Source organism: Aedes albopictus, chromosome 3, assembly GCF_035046485.1.
Source record: "Aedes albopictus strain Foshan chromosome 3, AalbF5, whole genome shotgun sequence".
Lineage (NCBI taxonomy): Eukaryota > Metazoa > Arthropoda > Insecta > Diptera > Culicidae > Aedes > Aedes albopictus.
In genome coordinates, this window is record NC_085138.1 from 20,408,368 (window position 1) to 20,433,466 (window position 25,099).

At 38.7% G+C, this 25,099-nt stretch overlaps 2 protein-coding genes across 2 annotated transcripts in view; one reads left to right on the forward strand and one right to left on the reverse strand.

Moving 5' to 3' along the window:
• LOC109428072 (G-patch domain and KOW motifs-containing protein) overlaps positions 1-25,099 on the forward strand; it is a 122,879-nt gene that overhangs the window by 72,121 nt on the left and 25,659 nt on the right. The gene's annotated exons all lie outside the window — the stretch shown is intronic.
• LOC109428079 (uncharacterized) lies at positions 7,664-8,942 on the reverse strand. The gene is made up of 2 exons (XM_019703753.3): positions 8,029-8,942; positions 7,664-7,891 (listed from the first exon to the last, which is right to left on the reverse strand). Exon 1 carries the CDS (start codon positions 8,767-8,769, stop codon positions 8,224-8,226), a length of 546 nt encoding a protein of 181 aa, XP_019559298.3. The 5' UTR covers positions 8,770-8,942; the 3' UTR covers positions 7,664-7,891; positions 8,029-8,223.

Sequence of the window (25,099 nt, forward strand, 5' to 3'; positions counted from 1 at the left end):
TTCTTTAGATATTTTTCCATGAAGTCTATCTTTCCAAGAACTCCTTCAGAAGGGATGCCTCATGATTTTTCCAGGAACGCCTTCAAGAACTTCTTCAGGAACTCCTTCAAGGATTTCTCCAGGAACTCTTCAGGAATTCCTCAGAAACTTCTTCTGTGATTGTTCCAGAGATTCAATGAGAGATTCTTCCAGTATTTCCTAAAGTGTGTCTTCAATAAAATTGGCACGCAGATAATATTGTATAACTTTTGATTGCATTCGCCAAAATAGCAAATTTTTCGACCATGAATAGTATACTGTGTGTAGCTAATACCATAAAATTTTCATTAAAATCGGTTTAGTATTGGCGCAGATATTGTCGATATCATAAATGAGATTTTAGTAAATTTGGGCACCCATTTCAAAAAATGGCTTGGGCTATAACTTTTTTGTTACCTCATCAAAACGTTTGAAAATTTCACTCGATATTCTTAACATAGTATCAATTAAGTGATAAAAATTTGATCGAAATCGGTTCAGTACTTTTTCTAGTAAATATCCAAAGCTCAAATCGCTTCAAGGTAAATTTTTGGTACTTTTTGACCATTTTTAGTTCCGCGTGAACTATTTTGACTGTAGAACTGGTAACACTGTCCCGATTTTTATAAAACTTTGACAGTGTAAAATTGTTGTGTTAACCTTTCAGTACTCGCGCCAATTTTTGTAACGCGAGCAGTCGCGCGTTGTACTTTGTACAACACCCATACATTCTGAAATATCTAAGGATCCTGATTGTTTAGAGAAGGACTGTCTTTGGCAAAGTTGTTGTAAATTTCATGGGCTACACGATGCTGACAAAGTTGATTCGTAATACGTCCACTAGGCGGCGCTAGTAAGCAATATCATGTTATATCTTATATCTCAGGATCCCGATGTCTTAGAAAGATGGTGTCTTCGGCAAAGTTGTTTGGCAAGTCAACGGCTTACAGATTATTGGCCGTTTAATTGAAAATTTCACCACTAGGTGGCACTAGTGAGCAAATAAACTTTATATCCTATGTATCTCGGGAACCTGATAACATAGAAAGATGGTGTCTTCGACAAAGTTGTTTGGTAGGTCAAGTACTTACGGATGATTCGCAGTTTAATTTGAAATTTCATCACTTGGCGGCGCTAGTGAACACGTAAATATTATATATTATGTATCTCTGGATCCTTATTGCTTAGAAAGATAGTGTCTTCGGCGAAGATGTTTGGTATATCAAGAGCTTATAGATGAGTGACAGTTTGATTTCAAATGCCACCACTAGGCGGCGCTAGTGAGCAAATAAACTTTATATCCTATGTATCTCGGGAACCTGATAATTTAGGAAGATGGTGTCTTCGACAAAGTTTTTTGGTAGTTCAAGTTTAGTTTAATTTGAAATTTCATCACTTGGCGGCGCTAGTGAGCATGTAAATATTATATATTATGTATCTCTGGATCCTTATTGCTTAGAAAGATAGTGTCTTCGGCAAAGATGTTTGGTATATCAAGAGCTTATAGATGAGTGACAGTTTGATTTCAAATGCCACCACTAGGAAACGCTAGTGAGCATGCAAATTTTTAACCTCATGTAGCTCAGGATCCCGATTAAAAAGGCACGGGACACCGTCTTCAGCCAGAGGCTGTACAGACTGAACTGAACAGAACTTAACTTGGTAACGCTAACCGAACGGCCACGAAGCTCCACTTTACTCAGAAAGATAGTGTCTTCGGCAAAGTTGTTTGGTAGATCAAAGACCAAATGGAGGAAAAGTAACCTCTCGTGCCGACCTTCTAAAAGATCGAAAACTTACAGATAGTTATCCATTTGAATCGTAATTTCACCGCTAGATGACGCTAGTGAACATAAAAAATGTATATGCAATAGTTCTCAGGATCCTGGTTACTAGAAGAGAGATGGTTGTTTCGCAAAGTTGTCAAATAGGTTAAGTGCATTTGGTTGCTGGGTCGTTGAAATCAACATTTCGCCAGTAAGTGGTGCTAATAAGTACGCAAATTTTAATCTTATATATCTCCGAGTCTGATTACCTGGGAAGTTGATATCTTTGGCAAGGTTGGTTGGTAGATCAAGGGCTTTCAGTTGATTGACCATTTGATTCGTGCTTCTGCCACCAGAAGACGCTAGTTGTAAATTTGCAAAAGCATGAACGTGTTATTATTCATCTAGAAAAAAATCAACGAGCTGTAAATTTTTATACTTCCGAAAGTTTTCAAAATTTGAAAATTACACAACAAGTTGATTATAATTTGTTTAAATTTGCACTTGATTGATTAATTTTACATGAAGTTAAAGGGCATCCATTTAGTACGTCACGCAAAATTTGGGAATTTTAGACTCCCCCCCCCTCACCCCTTCGTACGGGGATTTCCAATACCCAATGCATTACTTGTCACACTTTCCGAAACCCCCCCCCCCTCCCACCTATGAGCGTGATGTACTTTATGGATGCCCCCTAAAATATTCAATATCTGACCGTCGTATTTCAATATACTCTATCTTAAGGTTGTCAATGTCACGGGATAAGTACATCCATCCTTTATCCATCAAACAACAATGTCGATGACATCATCTTTCAAAGTAATCAGGATCTTGAGATATATGAGGTATAAAATGGGAATGCTCACTAGTACCACCTGGATGTGAAATTGCACGTCATATTTGTCTTCATCAGTTAGTGTTTGATCTACTAAACAACTTTGCAGAAGACACCATCTTTCTAAGTAATCAGGGTCCTGAGATGTATGAGTTATAAAATTTCAAAGCCCACTAGCGCCACCTAGATGTGGAGTTTCAAACCAAACGGCTCTCCATCAGTTAGTGTTTAACCATCCAAACAACTTTGCCGAAGACACCATCTTTCTAAGTACTCAGGATCCTGAGTTATATGGGATATAAAAATTACATGCTCACTAGCGCCGCCTATCGGTTGAAATCTGAATTTCTCAGATCACCTCGCGAAGGCCCTTGATATCCCAAGTAACTTTGCCGAAGACACCATATTTCTAGATCATTTAGATTTTGAAATACACTAATTCACATTCAACTGTCTATTTTATCTTAAATATAGTACGTTCTTCATATTGCGATTTTCAATTTTCCGCATTATAAGGAGTTATACTGTTTTCAAAAAAGGTCTTATAATATTCCAAATAAGATTCCTGTAGAATACATTTGGGGTTGACATCGATAGAAAAGATGGTTTCAAATTAATAGTCGATAATTCTGATGTGTTGTACAAAGTACAACAGCGCGATTAACGGAAGGTTAAACTGTTTACAGTGAAAATTTCAGCCATTTTTGTTGAGTACTTTCAAAGTAAGAGCACTATACCAAAAACCACATCTGCTTATTGTGACATAGTGCGACATATATGGCTATAACTTTTTAACGGTATAATCAAATTAAATGAAATTTTGCCAAATTACTTCTACATACATACTTTACGTACATAAAATTTTTTATTGAAATCGGTTCAGTATTTTTGGCGCCAGAGTTGAAAGGGCAAAAAAGTGATATTTTCCAAAATGTTTGTTTGCACAAGATTCTCAAGTGGCAATTTCCTTGTTTCAATGATATCTCCGGTAATACTCAACCGATTTTAATGAAAATTTTATGGTATTAGCTACACATAATATACTATTCATGGTCAAAAAATTAGCTATTTTGGCGAACGCAATCAAAAGTTATACAATATTTTCCGTGTGCCAATTTTATCGAAGACACCCTTTACTGGAATTCTATGAGGAATTTCTTCTGAAGTTCCTTGAGGGATTTCTCCTGTAATTTCTTGAGAGATTCCTCCAAGAACTTTCTCCAGGAGTTTCTTCTCCAGAAATCCAGAATGTTTTTCTTGGACTTCTCCTGGAATTTTTCCTTAGAATCTTCTAGAATCCCTCTTGGAAATCCATCAGAGATTTCTCCTGGAGTCCATTCAAGGATTCCTTCTTCTTCCTCTCTATGGCTCTACGTCCCCGCTGGGACTTGGCCTGCTTCAACTTAGTGTTCTTTGAGCACTTTCACAGTTATTAATTGAAGTGCCTTCTTTGAATGCCATTGCATGAATTTGTATATTGTGCAAGTAGTATGATACACTATGCCCAGGGAGTCGAGAAAAGTTTCCCGACTGGAACGAACCCGGATTGGCGATCCATAGCCTTAACCACTAGGCTAACTGGAGACCCCAGTTAAAGGATTCCTATAGATATTTTTTAAGCGATTCCTACATGAAAACTTCAGGGTCTATCTTTGGCATTCTTTGAAGAATATTTCCTGGTATTGCTGGAAAAAAATTTCCAGACTCTTTCCTCTAGGAACTTTTTCGGAGACTCCTTAAGGAGTTTCTTCTTGAAATTCTTCAGGAAGTCATTCAGAGGTTCCTTCTTTAGGGATTCCTCTAGAAAATTCGTGAGAGTTTTTTTCTGGAGTCCATTCAAGCATTCCTTCTTCAATGGTTCCTCATGAAGTTCATCCAGCTATTTCACTTGAAATTTTATTACTGATTTCTTTAGAAGTTCCATCAGCAACGATTTCTCCAGGAGTCCCTTATGTGGTTTCTCACGAAGTTCCTCCAATGATTCATTCAGGAGTTTTTTCTAGGGATTCCTGCAGGAACTCCTTCAGGGATTCTTCGAGGAGCTCCTCCAGGAGCATTTTTCAGGGGTTCTTGCAGAAGTTCCTTCAGAGATTCCTCCAGGGGTTTCTTCGAGTACACTCAAGGATACCTCTAGGAGTCTCTGCGCAACAAGCACAGCTTGTCTGCAGCATTCTGTTTTAAACGATTTATCTTCTTCTCAATGCGCAGAAACAAACTCCGACGCACACTGAAACGCCTTTCGAACTGAATTTTCCATCAGGGATTCTTGCAGAAGTTTTTTTTTATGGTTCTTCCATGAGTTCCTTGTGTGGTTTCTGCTGTAGTTCCTTCAGTGATTTCTCCAAGAATAGTTCCAAGGATTCTTCCAGAAGTTCCTTCAGAAGTTTCTCTAGGAGCATTTTTCAGGGGTTCTTGCAGAAGATCCTTCCAAGATTCCTCCATAGGTTCCTTCAAGGAATCCTTTTGGAGTACACTCAGGAATGCCTCTAGGAGTCTCTTTAGGGATACCTTCAGTAGCTTTTTCTGAGATTTATCTAGGTAAGCCCAGCTTACCTGGAGCGTTCTCCCAAGTAACACACTTGTCACAGAAGAGTCACGGAAGCGTAGCATTTTGTTGCGCAGAAGTCACTGCGACTTACCTCTTAGTCACAGTCAGTGACTTCTGCGCAACAAAAAGCTGCGCCGCCATGACTCTTCTGTGACAAGTGCGTTACTTGGGCGGCTTTTGAACGATCCATCTTCTTTGCAATTCCCAGAAACAAACTCCGACGCATACGGATACGCCTTTCGAACTGAATTTTCCTCAGGGGTTCCTCATGAAGTTCGTTCAGCGATTCCACCTGAAATTCCTTTTGTTATTCCTCTTGGAGTTCCATCAGGTATTCTTTGTTCTTGTGATTCGTTAAAAAAATGAATAGTTCTTTCGGTGATTCCTCCAAAAGTTTTCCAGGGATTCTAGCATGAGACCTTCAGAGATTTCTTCAGGGGTCCCTCATGAAAATCGTTCAGCGATTCAACCTGAAGATCTTTTTGTGATTTCTCTAGGAGTTCCAACAGGGATTCTTCCCGAAGTTTCTTTTGTGATTCATCCATGACTTTTGTGAATACGTATAAGGTTTTTCTTGTAGTTCATTCAAAGATTCCTCCAGGAGTTTTTCCAGGGACTCCTCCAGGAACTCTAATAGGGATCTTCCAGGAGTTTTCAGGGATTCTCACAGAAGATCTTTCAGAGATTTCTTCATGAGCTCCTTCAAGGTTTTTTGCTGATCACACTACGGTTAATTATAGTTTTAACGCGGGGATTGTGTTCATCTTCCTTATTTTCCTTTCCGAAGGAAGAACCACATTTTGTGAGTTTGACCATCCCACCACGTCTGCTTCACATCTGGAAGAATCTTCCAAGAGTTCTTTCTAGGAATCTTCAAAGAGTTCTTTTTTTTTCCTAGAGGTTAGGATTCTTAACCCAGAACTCCTGGAGGGAGACCCTTTCTCTTGAATTTTCTCCAGAAGTTCTTGCTGAGATTCACCCCACAACTGGTGAAAGAACTAATGCAATCCGCATAAAAGCTGAAAGCTTGATGGGCCTAAACAAAAAGGTACCGCACGCTGCGGTCTTTGATGTTTCGTGGCCTTGTTGTTTACGATTCGGAATTCCTCAAGAAATGCATATGGGAATTACATTATGAACTCCTTGAGAAATTCCTTAAAGAATGCCGCAAAAAGCTCCTGAAGGAATTCCGTAATAAGCTTCTGGAAGAATCCCATTCCGGGAACATTTGGGAGAATTGCAGAACGGACTTCCGGAAGGATATGCAAGCATTCCAGAAGGAACTCCTGAATGAATCCAAAATAGAGTTCCAAACGAAATCCTGAATAAAGATCTTGAAAAAAAAAACGGAAGGAGTTCCCGAAGGAATACCAGAACTTGCTCACGAAATAATTCTGGAAGAAGTACTTGGACAAATCCCAAAATAAATCCCGGAAGAAGTTCTTGAAGCAATCCCGGAATACCGGGCGAAGAATTTGGAGTATTCCCAGAGGAATCCCGGAACAAGTTCCTAGAGGAATACAGAAAAGAGTTCTTGAATAAGGAAAAATCCAGGAAGTGGATTCCGGGAAAAATCCCGAAAGAATGTTCTGGAAAATCCCAGACTGAGTTTCCGGAGTTCTTTTTCTTCTTCTTTGTGGCTCTACGTCCCCACTGGGACTTGGCCTGCCTCGCTTCAACTTAGTGTTCTTTGAGCACTTCCATAGTTATTAATTGAAGGGCTTTCTTTGCCTGCCATTGCATGAATTTGTAAATTGTGAGGCGAGTACAATGATACACTATGCCCAGGGAGTCGAAAAAAATTTCCCGACCGGAACGGGAATCGAACCCGCCGTCTCCGGATTGGCGATCCATAGCCTTAACCACTAGGCTAACTGGAGACCCCGGAGCTTCCGGAATCAGTTCCCGTAAGTATTACGGAAGGAATTCTCGGAGAAATCTCGGAAGAAGTTCTTGGAGCGATCCCGAATATAGTTACTGAAAGAATCCTGAAAGGATTTTTTTTAAAATTCCGGAAATGTGCCTGAAAGAATCCCGAAAAGAGTTTTTGGAGTAACGGCAGAGGATTCCCAAATAAACTCCTGAAGAAATCTTAGAAGGAACTTTTGGAGGCAGAAAGTTCTGGTGAAATTCTTTGTCGGATCCCAGAAGAAACTCCTAATCTCACATGAAAATCGTTGAGGAATCCTAAAAAGTACAATGAGGGAACCCGTAAGGAAACACCTGGAAGGAAAGTCCTGCAAGGAAATCCTTGCTATGAGGAACTTCTGGAGGAATTCCAGAAGCAATGCCTTATGAATTAGGAGTACCAGTTAAGGCTTCAGGAAGGGTCCCAGAGAGATCTTCTAAAGTAATCCAAGATAATCCAGAAGAATCTCATAACAAACTTCCTCGAAATCTCAAAAGAAACTCCTGGAGGCGTCCTGGAGAAAGTTTGGGAAAAGTTGTGAAGAATTCTTGGAGGGATTTTGGATGCAATTCCTGTGGAATTCCTGGAGCTTTTTTGTACTTTTTTGTTACAAGTCGGTAGCGTAATTTCTTTATTTTCAAATAGAATACATTTGGGATCATAATAATGGCACCGTGACTGCTGCTGCAAAGTTGCACCCCTCCATCGCATGCAACATTCTTATTTTCACTGGTGGTGCGGCTTCTGCTACATACGTATTTTAAAGCTGTTTGACGACCTGCTGTATCCAAGCCTTCTGACTGGTTCGGGGAGATCTGCAAATCGTAATCCGTAGTTAAAAACTTCACTAAATGTTCAGACCAAAAACAAACATGATGAAACCTTTTTTCGAAAGTGTCTTATTAATACCTACCAAGCGTAAACTTCAACGCGATTATTCTCCGGCACTTACCGAGGATAAAGAGTTTCCGCATATTTCCGGAACAGTTCGATACCTACAAGAGCATCGTGTGCAGCGTATTTGATTTCTGCATCGCTCAACTCATCGGCTTCCCAATCGCTCATCCGATACGTTTTGTCCATTTTGATTTTTAGCGTCTTTTCGGCCAGCCCTGCCAATCCATGGGGCGGTGGAACACCGCACCGTTTAGCCAAGTCGCGCAAGTCCCACCAGTTGGTAGTCGTTGTACAGATATTGCATGTCCCTTTTGACTTCGACACCAACTTTCTTGATTTTCCCATCGGAGAGCAAATCATTCAGTGTCGATGGAATGCTATCCATTTTGCACAGCCGAATCAGAACACACAGGCCCTGGTTGGTCGCCAGCTGAAGCAGAGCCACCGGAGAGCGTTCGTACCAGTTGTTCCACTCACAATCCAGCCCAAGTACCGGGTACTCATTGCAGTGCTTACGTAGTTCTGCCACCGCCATCTTGCAAGCACTTGCACTGGTGACAATCCGGACAGGTTTGTTGTAGAACGGCAGCTCATCAATCATCTGCAAATGGGGCTGACCGAAGGTTTGAACGGTCCATGAATTTCCGGAGTCCTCCGGGTCGATGCTCCTTCTCCGTGAACTACCCTCTTGCGCATCTTCGCCGCCAGAGCCGGAAACTAGCTGATACAGCTTATATGCTCCGTATAGGGCGAAAGCTCCAGCAGCCAAACCCCTAATGGCGTCTTGGTCACCCATGGTTATACTTGATAAATATCTGGAAAGAAACACGAAACTCTTCGACTTTTTTGCCAATGGTTAACCTATTTGCCAATGAAGGGCTGTTGTGTTACTAAAGCAAAATGATCGGAAGTTTGCACAACTACTGTGCTGTTGCAATTCTGTGTAGAGAAAGCGTTATCAGCACAAGTTATGATTCACAACCGCTTAAACGCAAACCAACTTCAGCAAATTGCAGACACGTATGTATAAACATTAGTATGGGACACGCTTGTATGGAAAAAATAAATCCTCGCTCCAGTCGACTTTTTAGATCCCATTTAGGTCCCATATGAACTGTACAAAATTTCAGCGCAATCGGTGAAACTATAATTTAGCGCAAGCGGTTCAAAGTTTGTATAGGATTTACTATGGGAAAAGTTAAACTTTCGAACAAAAAATCCCAGAGGTCGCCCTATGTCTCCTTAATTCAAATCGATCAACGTTTCCTGTAGAAATAACATTTATGAAACTTTTCTTCGAAGACCGCAAAACGATTGGATGCTTGTGGAAAAAGTTATTGATTTATTACCGATTAGTGATCCAACGAACGGCTTTTTGTTTTGTTTTATCAGCAGCACTGCTGCTGCCGTTGTTGCATGGGGTGGCGGGAGGCATCACCACCCCCAGAAACAGCAGCAGCCAAGGCAGCAGCTACAGTGCTGCTGATAAAACAAAACAAAAAGCCGTTCGTTGGATCACTAATCGGTAATAAATCAATAACTTTTTCCACAAGCATCCAATCGTTTTGCGGTCTTCGAAGGAAAGTTTCAAAAATGATTTTTCTACAAGGAGCATTGATCGATTTGAATTAAGGGGACGAAGGGCGACCTCTGGGATTTTTTATCTGAAAGTGTAACTTTTCCCATAGTAAATCCTATGAAAACTTTGAACCGCTTGCGCTAAATTATAGTTTCACCGATTGCGCTGAAATTTTGCACAGTGCATATGGGACCTAAATGGAATCTAAAAAGTCGACTGGAGCGAGAATTTGATGTTTGTCCCATACTAATAAACATCCAAGCTTGCTATTTTCAGAGCACATTCGCAATCCGCTTTGACCGGTCTTTCGGGAAGAGCGGTTTTTAAGGCGAAGTTACGCCGGCGCCGAACCTTGCATTTTCAACAGCACCATCTGGAAACATGAGGCATCACAACCGCGCTGAAAATTGTATTGATTAATCATCACCCGTGAGTTATCAATCAGTAAAAAAAATCAGCGGAAGGCAATTTTGGGTTTTCCCAATTTTTGCTTCTGAAAATGCACCGCTCGGCTTCAATGTTTACTCACCGGACAATAAAAGTGCTCTCGCCGGGCGGCGACAGTCGCTTTGGTCTCCCTCAAACCTGCACGGTAAAAAATCTGCACGCTCCTTTCAAGGAATCAATTGGGTGTCGCTTGCGAACTAGACATCCTAAATAAATTTAGGAAAAAACCCTAATTAATCCACCTAGCGGTGATGGCGCCTTTCTGGTGCCTTCTTGGATATTCTGGGCGGCATTTTTGGACTTCAGACTTATTTCCCATATAGACCCATATTACATGGTTTTAGAGCCTGAAACTCCATTAAACAAACGCCATCTTGAAATTGAAGCCGTTATCTTGTATTTTGGACTACCATCTTGGACTCCGGACTGGACATCTTCTATATATTAAATATATCCATATTGCATGATTTTAGGGCGTAAACCTCCATTAAATAGCCGCCATCTTGGGTTTTAGACCACCATCTTGTATATTCTTGGTCGTCCGGACATCTTTCCCATACCAAATATACCCATATTGCACGGTTTTAGAGCCTAAAACTTCATCCACTTGGATTTTAGGCCGCCATCTTGGATTTTCTGATTGTATTTTTTTATTACGAACGACGTCCCTATACCGAATATACCTATATGTCATGGTTTAAAAGCCTAAAACTCTATTAAACAGCCGCTATCTTGGATATTCTGGTCGCCATTAATGGACACCGGACATCTTCCCCATACCAAATATACTCATATTGCATGGTTTTAGGGCCTAAAACTGCATTAAACAGTCGCCATCTTGAATTTTGAGCTGGCATTTTGGATTTTATGCCGCCATATTGGATTTTTGGACTCCAGGCATCTTCTCCATACCAAATATACCCATATTGCATGGTTTTAGAGAGCCTAAACACTATTAAACAGCCGCCATCTTGAATTTTGGGCCGCCACCTTGGATTAAAGGTCACCATTTCGGATATTCTATGGTTACCATTTTTCGACTCCGGGCATTTTCCCCACACCAAATATATCCATTTTGCATGGTTACAATTCCATTAAACAGCCGCCATCTTGAATTTGGAACTATCTTGGGTATTCTGGTCCCCATACCAAATATACTGTGAAATCTAAGACATGCAACGTGAAATTAAATAAAATATTTTGCAGCTTAAAGCCTACTCTAACAAACAAACGAGTTTGCTATTAAAAATCTGAAACGTGACCGTCTTTGTAATATACCTATATTGCATTATTAGGGCCTGGAACACTATTAAACAGCCACCATCTTGAATTATGAGCCGCCATCTTGGATTTTAGACAGCAATATTGAATATTCTGGTTGCCATTTTTGGACTCCAGACATCTTCACCATACCAATCATACCTATATTGCATGGTTTTAGAAGCTAAAGCTCCATTAAATAGCCGCTATCTTGAATTTGGAGCTGCCATCTTGGAGCGTAAACCGCCATCTATAGGATATTTCGGTCGTCATTTTTAGACTTCAGACATCTTCCTCATACCAAATAAACTAATATTGCATGGTTTTAGAGCCTAAAACACCAGTAAACAACCGCCATATTGTATTTGGAGCCGCCAGCTTGGATTTTAGACTGCCATCTTGGATATTCTGGTCGCCATTTTAAGACTCCAGACATCTTCCCTCTACCAAATAAAGGGCGAATACGATGAAATTGGCACACAGAAAATATTTTATAACTTTTGATTGCGTTCGCCAAAATAGCTAATTTTTTTACCATGAATATTATATTATGTGTAGCTAATACCATAGAATTTTCATTAAAATCGGTTAAGTACTGGCGCAGACATTGTCGATATCATAAAATGAGAATTTAGAAAAATTGCTTTGGCTATAACTTTTTTGTTATTCCATCAAAACGTTTGAAAATTTCACTCGATTTTTTTAACATAGTATCATTTAAGTGGTAAAAATTTGATCGAAATCGGTTCAGTGCTTTTTCTAGTAAATATCCAAAGCTCAAATCGCTTCAAGGTAAATTTTAGGTACAGTATCGGACAATAAAAATGCACCAAAGCCGTTTTCCCATACAAACTAGTCAACTTTGGATTGCCATATCTCAGTTATGTCTCAAACGATTGATTCCATTTTTCTGTGACGAACTACAAAACATTTCAGTTTTCAAAAACTATTGAAAAAGTTCAGCGATAACTATTGTTACAAAAGTTACAGATAGGGTATTGGTTCCCTTATTAAGCATGTGGCTTCCATTTTCATCCTACGAAAAACATAGGATTGAAGTGCTGTTTGTTTTGTTTCTTATTTTTGTATTTTTTGTTAGAAGTGAGCACCCATGAAAACAAAAAGAACGGAATCAATCGGTGCCGTAATCGCTTGTTTTCGAATAGGATGAAAATGGGAGCATGAGATTACTGATGGCACACATACCCTAGGTTGAATTTTGACAATAAAAATGCACCAAGACAAAAAATTATGTAGCTAAAAATGCTGAAGTCAAATCACTATGGTGTCTGCGGCAAATATGTTTCTTGTGTGATGACCAATAAATTTGCTGAAGACACCATAGCTATCTGACTTTAGCATTTTAAGCTGCACAATGTTTTGCCTTGGTGCGTTTTTATTGTCAAAATTCAACCTATCTGTAATTTTTGTAACAATAGTTATCACTGAACTTTTTCAATAGTTTTTGAAAATTGAAATGTTTTGTAGTTCGTCACAGAAAAATGAAAACAATCGGTTGAGACATAACTGAGATACGGCAATCCAAAGTTGACTAGTTTGTATGGGAAAACGGCTTTGGTGCATTTTTATTGTCCGATACTGTACTTTTTGACCATTTTTAGTTCCGCGTGCACTATTTTGACTGTAGAACTGGTAACACTTTCCCGATTTTTATAAAACTTTGACAGTGTAAAATTGTTGTGTTAAACTGTTTATAGTGATAATTTCAGCCATTTTTGTTGAGTACTTTCAAAGTAAGAGCAGTTTGAATTTCACTATACCAAAAACCACATCTGCTTTTTGTGACATAGTGCGACATATATGGCTATAACTTGTTAACGGTATGATCAAATTGAATGAAATTTTTACAAATTACTTCTGCATACTTTACGTACATAAAAATGAAAACCCAAATATTTTTGTATGGCGCGTAAGATTTCGCAAACTCCCCCTCCCCCCATAAACCCTTACGTAATTAATGGACAGCCCCATTATAAACTATCTTGTTGAAACGTTATTACATTCACCGGATTGCTAGAAACATAGAATATGGTAGTTATAACTATGGTGGCATTTATATGATGTTTGTTTATTAATTATAAAAAAAAGACAATTACACCGTCTTCGACCTTGCGGCCTCTACAGACTAAACATTACTAACATATGACAACGGTCAACATATATGACACCCAGTGGCCCAGTGGAGAATTTTCCGTTCGACGAAAAGTTTTCCCGACTGGAGTGGGAATCGAACCCACGCTCCGAGGCTTACGAGACACCTAAACGACTGACGCCGCTAACCGCTCGGCCACGAAGCCCACACAGTTCACAGTTATATGTTCAAAACTTAGTGGTGAAATGTCTGCGCAGAATTAGGACCACTATTTATTACCGGTTCCTAATTCTGCGCACCTAATAAGAACAAGAACATGAAGAAAATAAGGAGAAAACACAATTGTTTTTTACCGATTCTGATTCCTCGGAGACAACAGTAAAGGATGCGCATGAAGAAGCAGACATTATCTTCATTATATATGTCGCAAAATGGTTCAGCTGATGAGGCAACTTTTTAGCAGCTTCGCTAACGGACACAAATTTCAGACAATTCCCATTACTTGCAAGGCCATTTAATTTTTTTTACAAAAAAAAATTGTCGTTAGTTTGAAACATTTTTCTTCACAAACTTTATCATTACTACAGAAACAAAATTCTTAGTCCTGTTGGTTTGCATGAGGTGTCTTCCAAACCAACGGGGGCTGAGGGTAGCTCACTGGAAGCATTGAACGTGCCCGTGTCTTTTTTTAATACACTCAGCCAAATAACCTTAAGATTTCCATAAGGCCAAACTTATGAAACGGCCTTTAAATAATTCATAATGATTCGGATGAATTACATAAGGTCACTATATGACGTAAAATCGTCTCACAGCTTGGCTTTTACTCATGTTTAGCAACATAGAATTCTCAAGCGTCGGTAGCCGTGTGGATAAAACACGAGCTCGGTGATCTCGACGTTCATGGATCGAATCCAGTCTGCATCATTTTAAGATTTTTTTTTGTTCTTTTCATAAGTCTGTCTTATGAAATTTGTCATAGCAAGCACGATCAATTTTCATAAGCTATTCTTATGTCATCCATAAGAATTAGTTATATTCCGATGAATTTCGCTATTTTTTTTTTCGCTGAGTGTACATTTTGTCGACACTTTTGAAGAAAGTGCACGGTAAAATTAAATTTAAATTTTTTTTTTTATTTAAAAAAAAGTTTTTGAAATTATTTTAGCCAGCAGGAATGGTAGGAAATTCTAAGAAAGCTTCAAGGAATATTCCAAATTGAACTTTTGAAGAAATTTCTGTAAAAATATCTAGATTTCACGGAAATTTGCTTGAAACCTTTTGTAGAAACCTTTCATAGAAGTGGAGTGTTTCTCCTAACACGCAGAACAATAAATTGTGAACACAATTAAATTCTAGTTCAAATCAAACAATTTTTCAGTTTGCTATAGCGACAAACTGATTTCTAGTTAAAACTGAACTGTTCCATTGTTTGATAATACAAATATTTTCATTTGCCGAAATTTTTGACAGTTTGTTAGAACAAACACAGATTTGGTAGTGTCAACATAAAATACCGGATTGTTTTAAACGACTGCACTTTTGCCTCTAACAAAGCCGGAATGTGATTGTGTTGGTGATGGCTGCTCCTGCGGCAGCTCGGAAATCTATTTTTAGACACTCGTCGAGCGGATGGAAGCGAGAACGAATAAAAAAAGACAAAAAGGCGAAACCGACCAACTTTTTGTGGATGTTGTCTTGAGTGCCTGCGCGTTATCCATCACGGCCAAAACTGCACTTGAAAGTTGTAGTGATGGATTTGCTACACTTTCTTCGTTGTGGCAATGTTGGGGTAAGAATTTTAAAGATGTGTGAGTGCTTCCGGGTCATGTTTGTGGTCCTCATTTTGTTGATACAAATGAAGTTTTTAACGTCATATGGAATGATGGAAATTGGTTGTTTTGATCGATAAACTCTACGTAAGAACAAAGAAATATAACTTTGGAATAAGTAAATGGTCAGTTTGAGAATCAACCATGTGTTTTATTGTTTTAAACAAGCCTCATTTTTCTGCGTGAATGAAATTCCTGAAGGGACTTCCGGGAAAGTTGATTTTGACAAAAACGTATTGTCCTACTGAAACGTTTTATTCTACATTTTACGGTGCCATACAAAAACAAAGCCTAGCTCCAAGCAGTTCATAGCAGTGTGCAGATTTTTTACCGTGTGCTTACTGTTCAACCGTGAGCTTGCCCACACGTTCCATGTTCGCTCTATCCACGCAACCGCGCGTATGAATAGCACTGGTTCAGATTCGACTCCGATCAGCGCGGTGTTGGCTATTCTCTTTCTCCATTCGAGAGGACAGCTTGCAGTCGAAGCCGTTTTCGCAAACGATACGCGCATCGTTGGTTGGAACCGGTATATTGGTATACGTGCAATTATTTGTCCACATACAGTCGACTCTCCATATCTCGATGTTCTAAAGCTAATATTTCACTATTTGACCAATGCCAAATATTTGACCACCACTTTTGACAGCTAAATTTTGACCAAGTTGTATTGGGCAAGCAAAAATATTTGTCACTCTCGAAAAATGAATAGGGGCAAATTGGGCCAAACAACTTGCAAAAAATTTATCTGTCAAAAGTGGTCAAATATTTGGCGTCTGGGCAAAGATTGTACGACCTTTGGTCTGACCGAGTGTACCTTAAGTCTGATCTTGATATCTCTCCCTATCTCGATACTTCGACAATGATTTTTCATTAGGGCCTAACTGACATTATAGCGTTCTCTTTGAGTTATCCAAATATTGGGTAAAATCCATAGAAGATGAATACATCTTGTTATATAATTAAGAAGAATAACGATTTTGTATGTTATTATCAAGTTATTAGCAAAAAGAGAGTCAACGAAGAGAAGTCGATCAAGTCGTTTGGGCTGTTTAGTGTTGAAAATGTCATTTCGTCATACCTAAATTCAACCACCTACAGCTCATTTTAGAAGCTGAACCTGAGAATATGGTATATGAAAAACTTGTTCGGCTAGACCAGCTCTATAAGAAAGTCACTGAAAAACCGGTATTTTTCGAACATTTAAGGTAAATGTCGCGGACTACCTTCGAAAAATGCCAATTGATATTCACCATGAATATCATTGGCATTTTTCGAAGGTAGTCTGTGACATTTACCTTAAATGTTCGAAAAATAACGGTTTCTCCGTGACTTAATTGCTGATTTGGTCTAGCAGCATAAGTTTTTCATACACCATATTCTCAGGTTCAGCTTCTAAAATGAGCTGTAGGTGGTTGAATTTGGACATGACGAAATGACATTTTCAGCACTGCAGTGCTGGCCATGGCCATGGCCGTAATGCCTCTCTACATGTCGATATTTTCTCATCTGAATTCGATCTCGACTATTTTTGATCTACGAGCTTTCTCTCCATGTGTCGATATGCACAAGTGCGTGCGTAGCCTAGTAAGTATTATCGCTAAATTCCACCTTTTCGGACTTATACGGCTATTACTCGCCCAATATGTACAGGGATGTCGAAGTAGCGTCTGCCGTCTGTTTGTTCACGGATATAACTATTTACGGAGACTTTTTCAATCTTACCGTTCGTTCATTAAAAATATTGATCTTCCCCTATCTCGTGATTATCCGTTCAATGTCAAGATGTGGAGAGTCAACTGTAATCTGCGTATTAATTTCCGAATGTTGTTTTTGGTTGTCCTTTGAGCGTTTCTACCGTGTTCTTTTTTGCCATACCATTCGGTGTGGGACTGGGCTGATCAAACGAGCTGATGTTTGCGAAAACGTTTGGGATTTACATCGCGTTTGCAGTATGCTGTGCCATCAACCTGTAGGAAAAACGACTTTTTTGTGTCATCGCGCATTTGACGTTTCTCTAAAATTTTACCACGTTTTTCATCTTCCATGACGATCCTTATCGCACATTACGTTCGCCACTGAACTGCGCACTCATTCTCTATAAGTGCGAATTGCATCAAATCGAGTTGGTGTCTTCACCAGCGCACTAAATATTACTTCGATCAATGAAGAATAAGTGCTCTGAAGACACCGGATTAATTGGATGTGGTTGGCGCACTTTTATTTACATTTTCGAACTCGTGAAAACTACTGCGATAGTCTAGTGGTGAACTAGGGTAATTCGCTAATTGTTGAACACGATTGTGCGATATTTGCCAGAAAACCGTTCGCCAGAAAACCATTCGCCAGAATGACAAACGCCAGAAAACCATTTGCCAGAATGTACCATTTGCCAGAATATTATTTGCCCGAAAGTACCATTTGCCAGAATGTACCAATCCCCAGAATTAAATATTAAATATTAAAATCTGGGGATTGGTACATTCTGGCAAATGGTACTTTCGGGCAGATTGAAATTTTCTCAATTTTCCAAGAATTGATTGGAACTAAAGATGTGATTGTGAGAATTTGGTGCATATATTTCAGTCCATCAACATAAAAAATGTCGTCCGTCAGTTTCAATATTTTACTATAATTCAATATGTTCGCTGCTAGGATGATCTCTTGGTTTGTTTCGATAAAGGACGACTAAACAACGAAAACAACTGGAAATGACTCACCACTAGTTGATTGTACGACATTTCCCCGAAAACCAGTTTCCTGAACGGAGTTTCCCCGAAAGTTTTTCTACGAATGTAACATTACCCCGAAAAATGTTTCCCCGTATGTATCACTTCCCCGAAAACGGTATGTCATCTGCCATTTAACCTTCGTTGAGTATTAGCTGAAGCTAATTCTGTGACTGTGTCATCATGAGCCCAATAGGGTTAACTAAACATTAGTTTTCGTTCACAAATTCTTATTATTTTAGGTAGAACTTTGGCTTTTGTAATATTCATTTCGAGGTATGATAATTAAATGGAGAATGTATCATCTCACCATACATACATTCAGCTCACCGATGTCCTAATAAATTGCACGAAAACTTCAGGGCAATGACAGAGTCAACTATTTAGATATATGTACACGGGTGGAACCTACATGTTGAGGTTTTATGGCAATAGTAGCGTCATCCACGGGGTATAAACGATGAGGTAGGAAATATTGGTAAATGCCCATAGGTTCATTAGTTGTCTAGCGTAACATCTTAGGAGGGTTAAGCTGAATAGTGATCAGTAGACCGAATGGGCATTGACCTAGTGTCATCATCTGACTGATAACCTTTTCATAATAAATTTCCCTTCTTTCAAACATAGGCTGTTCTTTCAAGTTGACCTGTAGAATTTATCATCAGATGTATCAGTCAAATTAGCAGGTATTTTTAATATTGATGTTTTGTTCTTTGGTGTCAAACTGTTCTAGTGTCTATGGACGTTATAATAGGAATCTTTATCCGAGATTCTTCCTTCTTTCAACATAAACGATTCCAAATGTTAATTCAGTAAAGTTTGGCTATAATCTATCGATTATCAAAAATACATATACAAATTGTGCTGTGACTTTCTTTGAAAGCAATCATACCTTACATTTTCCGTATCGAATGTGTTACAGCTAGCCTACATCTTTTATGCCGATAATGATCTTTAGCAGATTACCTCAACCTCGATTACTCATTTCAAAGGTAATGTTTTAAGGGCGATTTCAGTAATTGAATATAAAACAACACTCGAAAGAACAGTCTATGAATCAAAGAAGGTATATTCTTAGATGAGCGTGTTTTGAGTTGAAAGCCCTATCAGAACAAAAAAAAAACGACCTTTGTTTAGAAGAAGAGCAAACGTCGTTCAAACATCCGTATTATTATTTTGTCTTGAAAAATGATTCAAGAGAAAATGCAGGGTGCTCATAATACCAAAAAACACAGACAAACAGACGTAACACTTCGAACATTTTTGGAATCAAATCATAGTCACAAAAACGTATTCGCCCAATGCTAAAAGAACAACTAACCATCAGCTAGGTGGCGGTAGTGGACAAACGTCTAACTCGAACAAAATCGATGCGAGCGCCACGGATGGCCAGTTGGCCGACTATCAAGTTTTTAAATAGACCGTTAAATCGGTGTACGATGGGAAATATCAGAGTGTTAGGTTTGTTTTGAATTTTTACATACCTATTTCGGGGAAATGGTCTATTCGGGGAAACGGTTCATTCGGGGAATCGTTTTTCGGGGAAAAACTTTCGGGGAAACTTCATTCGGGGAACTGGTTTTCGAGGAAATGTCGTACAATCCACTAGTTATTGAGCAGAGAAATCGATCATTGCAGAGACGCCTGTATGATACTAAGCGCGAAACTTCGATGTAACTAGGCTACAAACATCTGGTATGGTGAAAATAATGCTGACCGAAGTTAGGTCGAATGGTCAATGGGTAGAATGATGATCACGAATAACAATTCAGTGATTATGGAACAGGAATCGGAACGGCTTCTTAATTTTTTTCGGTTTTCCCATAATTAGGTGATACTTCTTCTATATTATTATTGCCTTATTGTTTTACCCCAATCAATAATTAATGTCAAAATCTAGTCTTACTAACTAAGAAGAACAGCCTATGTTTAAAAGAAGGCAAAATTTACTAGTTGAACATCAACGGTTTCGGTGCAAAAAACTATTTTTCTACAACGAAGCTATTCTCTCTAGTTCAAATAGTGATTTTTTCCTTCATCTAAACACAAGCTGTTCTTTCTAGTTTCATTGTAAGACTAGTTTTTGGCAAAATGGTTGATTATGTTGAAACCATAAAACGATATTGGTATTGCGGAACTAATAGTTTAATTATTGAAAAAATAATTAACAGATCTTAAACCCGTTTATTGTTCCTATATTTAAAAGAAGGAAAGATTCATGGGTAAAATACAGTAGCTTCAACTTCCAACAATTATTTTAACAGCATAAAAAAGAAAACGAACAAAAAAATATGGCCATTCGGCGAAATAACTTTTTGACCTAATGAACTTCGATCAAATGACATTCGATCCAACGGCCTTCAGCCGAATGTCCTTTAACCATTGATATTAAGATTCTATAACAGTAGCCGGAGCGCCATTAGCCATAGTACCATATGCCCACATATGTTAAGGACAGACTTGTTAGAATCCCAAAATGGCCGACTTAATATCTGACTTCGGCACCTATTCACGATTTCGAGTGCACAAATTTATTCGTAAACAAAACCAGCGCACCTGAACTTCTTATCTATATATAGAAAATGTAGTGGCATACGTGGGACCGCGCATAACTGGCGAACGCATGGTCCGATTTGGGTCGTCTAAGTTTTGTTCTATTAGTTTTTACCCCAGGGAAGTCTATGAGACGAAAAACATGCGAAAATTGAAAGTTTTTGAAAATCGGGTTTTCATACATTTTCAAGGGTACTTGGGCTTGGCTAGGGGCTTGAAACGTCAAAAAACGCAGTAGGCAAGACAAAGTTTGCCGGGTACAGCTAGTTTTAATCAATAAATAAAGTTTTTCATTTTTATAATCGTTATAGTAGGCTAATTGATAGCAAACAAATTAAAAAAACACGATTTATTTTTCAATAAGAATGTTTTAAATTATCTTTAGATTGGGAACACTTCTGGATTGAGAACTTTGGAAATTTCTGGGAAATGGTACTTTCTGGGGAATGGTACATTCTGGCAAACGGTTTTCTGGGAAATGGTTCTTTCTGGCAAACGGTTTTCTGGGAAATGGTATTTTCTGGCATTTGTCTTTCTGGCCAATGGCATTCTGGCGAATGGTTTTCTGGCAAATATCGCACAATCGTTGAACACTACCCAAATGTTGAACAGTTTCTGAATATTTTATTATAAATCTTACTTAAGCAATTTTCATCCAACGTAAACGTATGATGTAGATGCATGTACATACATGTAGGTCACGATATTGCTATAATTAATTTACAAAATTATACATATTTTATGTCAAAAAAATTGATTAAAAATTTAGTACCGCTGATGACACGAAAACTGCACAATTCTTAAGATTAATTTTAAGAAATTGCTGTTACGAAATAAGCTTTGCGGGCAAATCGACCACAAATATCAAAGGCACACCATAGTTACAAGAACTGGAAGGATGTTCTTAACAGTTTAACATTGTTTTTCATTGTAATTTAATTTGAAAAAATATTTTTCTTATCAGACTATCATTATGCATCCATGATCCAATTGTTGAACACTGGCATAACCTACGATGCTAGCATGACTGCCAGATATTTTTTTCACTTTACCTAACCGTGCATTTCAAGGGGTTTCATGGACGTTCGAAGGATGTTCCAGGGGTGTTCCAGTGGGCTTCAGAAAGATTCCAGTGGTTTTCAATGGGTTTCAAGAGCATTCCAGAGTTGTTCAAGTGGAATTCAGAGTGTTAAAGGGGTCCCAGGAGTATTTCAAGGCATTCCAGGAGGTTCAGGAGCAACCCACGGGTTTTCAAGGGATTTCAGGGTAGTTCCACGAGTGTTCTTGGGGGTTGAGTGGGTACCATGGGTTACCAGAAGTGTTTCAGGAGCTTATAAAGGCATACTTTTCTTCTGTCGTTTTCACTTCTAATCAAATCTTTTCAGCCATTTTTGCATCTAGTCATGTTTAAAACAATTTCAGTCCACTAGCGCTCTCTTCAAATGAGCGATTCCTTGTCATTTAAATGAATTGTCACTAGCTCGGACTTGCTGGGCACAAAACACGAAAAACCCGGAAAAAAATCCGCCAGAGTGAAAAAATATCGGATGTCGGGTCAAATTTTATCAAATGTTGGACCACTGTTGGACTCACATCGGGTAGCTGTTGGGTCTATGTTGGGTTTGGTGGCCAAAACAGGTGAATGATAGGTTGATGTCGGGTTATACGTCATCAATTACGAATAAAGCTTTAACCGTTCAACAATGGGGCACGTTTAGTGTAGTACTAGATGTGTAGTAATGAGATGAATTTTAGTATGGTGAGAAGGTCAATTCTCCGTTTCTGCATTAAAATGGTGCAAAAAGCGTGGGTATTATGATTCCTTGCCTAATTTGATGCTGTTTGAGCAAAACTTTGGATAAATATGTTGTTTATGTTGCAAGAAATGGAGAAAACAACAATACCGTTGCCCAAAGTTTTGCTCAAACAGCCTCAAATTAAGCAAGGAATCATAATACCCACGCTTTTTGCACCATTTCATAGTAGAAACGGAGAATCGACCTTCTCACCATACAAAAATTCAGCTCATTACTACAAATCTAGTACTTCACCGATCTGTCCTATTGGCGAGAACCGTCCAACATTAGGATGAGCTAGCTTAAGGAAGCGTTCAACATTTGGGTTACAGACTTCCCATACAAATGTTCTATTTTCTCTTAGAAAATGGAATTTAAGGGAATACAAATTCAATGGGCAGTATAAGGGATGAGTAGATCTAGACGTTCACTGGATATTTTTCAACTAAAGTGGAATTATGCACGGAAAAACAAACGAAAACCAAAATGGCAGTAGGGGTGGGCGGGGCATAATGAGCAGCTCAAGCATTTTGCCACCAAATCCAGTAAATTAAGCGCAATCTATGTGTAATTTTGACGTATAATCCTCATTTGAACCTTAACTTATAAAAACTAATCGTTGAAATTTCGAATATAGTTATAAATGTTGCAAAATTTAATGTTTTTAAAAACGTATAAAATCATGGATTGCGTTTCAGGGGTGGGGCATAATGAGCACCCTAGGTGGGGCAAGATGCTCGATTCCTGTTTTGTACACAACCAAATACTAACTGACTGTTCTTGTCAATGATAAAGCATACCGACAACAACCAATGATAATAGGAGGGGATTATGAGTTTTAATTTGTAGGGAACTGTGGGGTTCCATGGAGTATACTAATAAGGCATTTTTAAACGGTGATATTTACAGATACTGATTTTTTAAAGCTAATAAATTGGAAATTAATGATAAAACCTTACTATATGCATCGTAACAGAGAAAACCAAAAGTGAAAATCGTTTGTTTAAAATGTTAAAAAATTTCATCATTTTTCCATCAGTTGCTCATTTTGCCCCACCCTACTATCAACTTTTTAAAGTATATTTTTTAACAAAATAATTATACAAATATTTTGAAAGTGTTACAAACACATTTCATTGACCCAGTAAATATCAAGAAATTCGATAGATACCCATTACATTCGTATTTCGATGCCAAAACCTTATTTTAGGTCAGCTGATTCTTATAATATTTCCCCAGTACTTGATGCGTGAAGTGCATTTTGACTATTTTTTCAAAGCAAACGGCTTTTTTGACAAATGTTTCGTCACCAATTCATTGGATTTGAGGTAATTAAACTACAATCAAGCAATTTGTTTTTAAAATCTGGAAATTTACCGTGAAATTTCCATTATGCCCCGCCTACCCCCACTAACCGTTCAACAATTGGCGAATTACCCTAAATGGGCAATATTTCGAACAATAATTGCGAATTCTTAATTAATAGTGAACCTTACCCTTTACTCTTGCATTTCGGTTTCGCATATTACGGTGGTAAGCAATGATTCGATTAGTTCAGCAGATTTGTAAATACCAACACGTTTGTTAGATCGTTATTGGTTAAATCTAAGGAGATCCACTATTGTCCCCGTTTTGACATGGTAAGAGTCACGAAGGGTCCACTATAGAATACAGTAGACGTTCGCTCGTTGCAAACGTTTTACTGTAATACTTTTTTAACTGCAAGTCTGATAAGTGGAACCATTTGTAGCTACCGCATCACTATCCGTGAAAATGAAATGACAGCAGCGATGCGACGTTTTTTGCATGCACTTTTGCTGCAATGCGACGTTTTTCAAATGCATATTGCCTGCGATCTGCAGCAACTAACAGTGCTTTGACGTCCGCCAGTTGTTACAGTTATCGACCGTCTACTGTAATTTGCACTTGACTTCAAATGATTATCTTATTTCTATTTTTAATATGTTTAGGGATAAATTTCTCAATCAATTTATCTTGGAATTATAGACACGGACACGTTCAATGCTAATCGTCAAATAACAATTCCCCATTTACGCTCCTTGTGCGTAAATTGGAGTTCTAGGTATTCGGGAACAACTAACATGTGATACATATGTAAAAAAAGACACGGACATCGTCTTCAGCCAGAGGCTGTGCAGAGACTGAACGAAACTTAACACTAGACAACGGACACGACACATATTACGAGCACCAGTGGATACGAGAAGAAACATTTCTTGTGAAAAGTTTCATCACTCGAAGCGGGAATCGAACCCTCACCCCACGGCACGGTACGTTTATACGCTTGGTGACGCTAATCGCACAGCCACGAGGTTCCACGAACTTCTTAAGATCCGACATTCCTAGGAGCGGGTGGGAATTTTTTGTTCGGATTCTGCGTCTCATGAAGCATGGGGCATCCATTTAGTACGTCACGCTAAAAATGGGAATTTTCAACCCCCCCTCCCCCCTTCGTACGGGTTTTTCCTATACTCAATACATTTCTTGTCACACTTCTCAGAAACCCCCCTCTAAGCGTGACGTACTTTATGGATGCCCCCATGTACATTTCAAGTACCGTCTACCCCCGTTGGTTTGAACGACACCTCATGCAAACCAACGGGGTTTATTTTTTAATTTGAACTTCTAGTAACCCTGTGGGCATCGAAAAACACACTGATGGTAACTCTTTTTACTGTTTTGTTTTGATTCTGCGGTCCGTTTCACCCCGTTCCATAAGCAGAATGACATTTTTAGTATGAACGATGTGCAGATTAGAGGGGGTCAAATTAAAGAGTGTTCAGATTAGATGAGGTC

Bases quoted from the DNA above. Each gene is read 5' to 3' on its own strand.
- LOC109428079 (XM_019703753.3), bottom strand. From the start codon at position 8,769: ATGGGTGACCAAGACGCCATTAGGGGTTTGGCTGCTGGAGCTTTCGCC.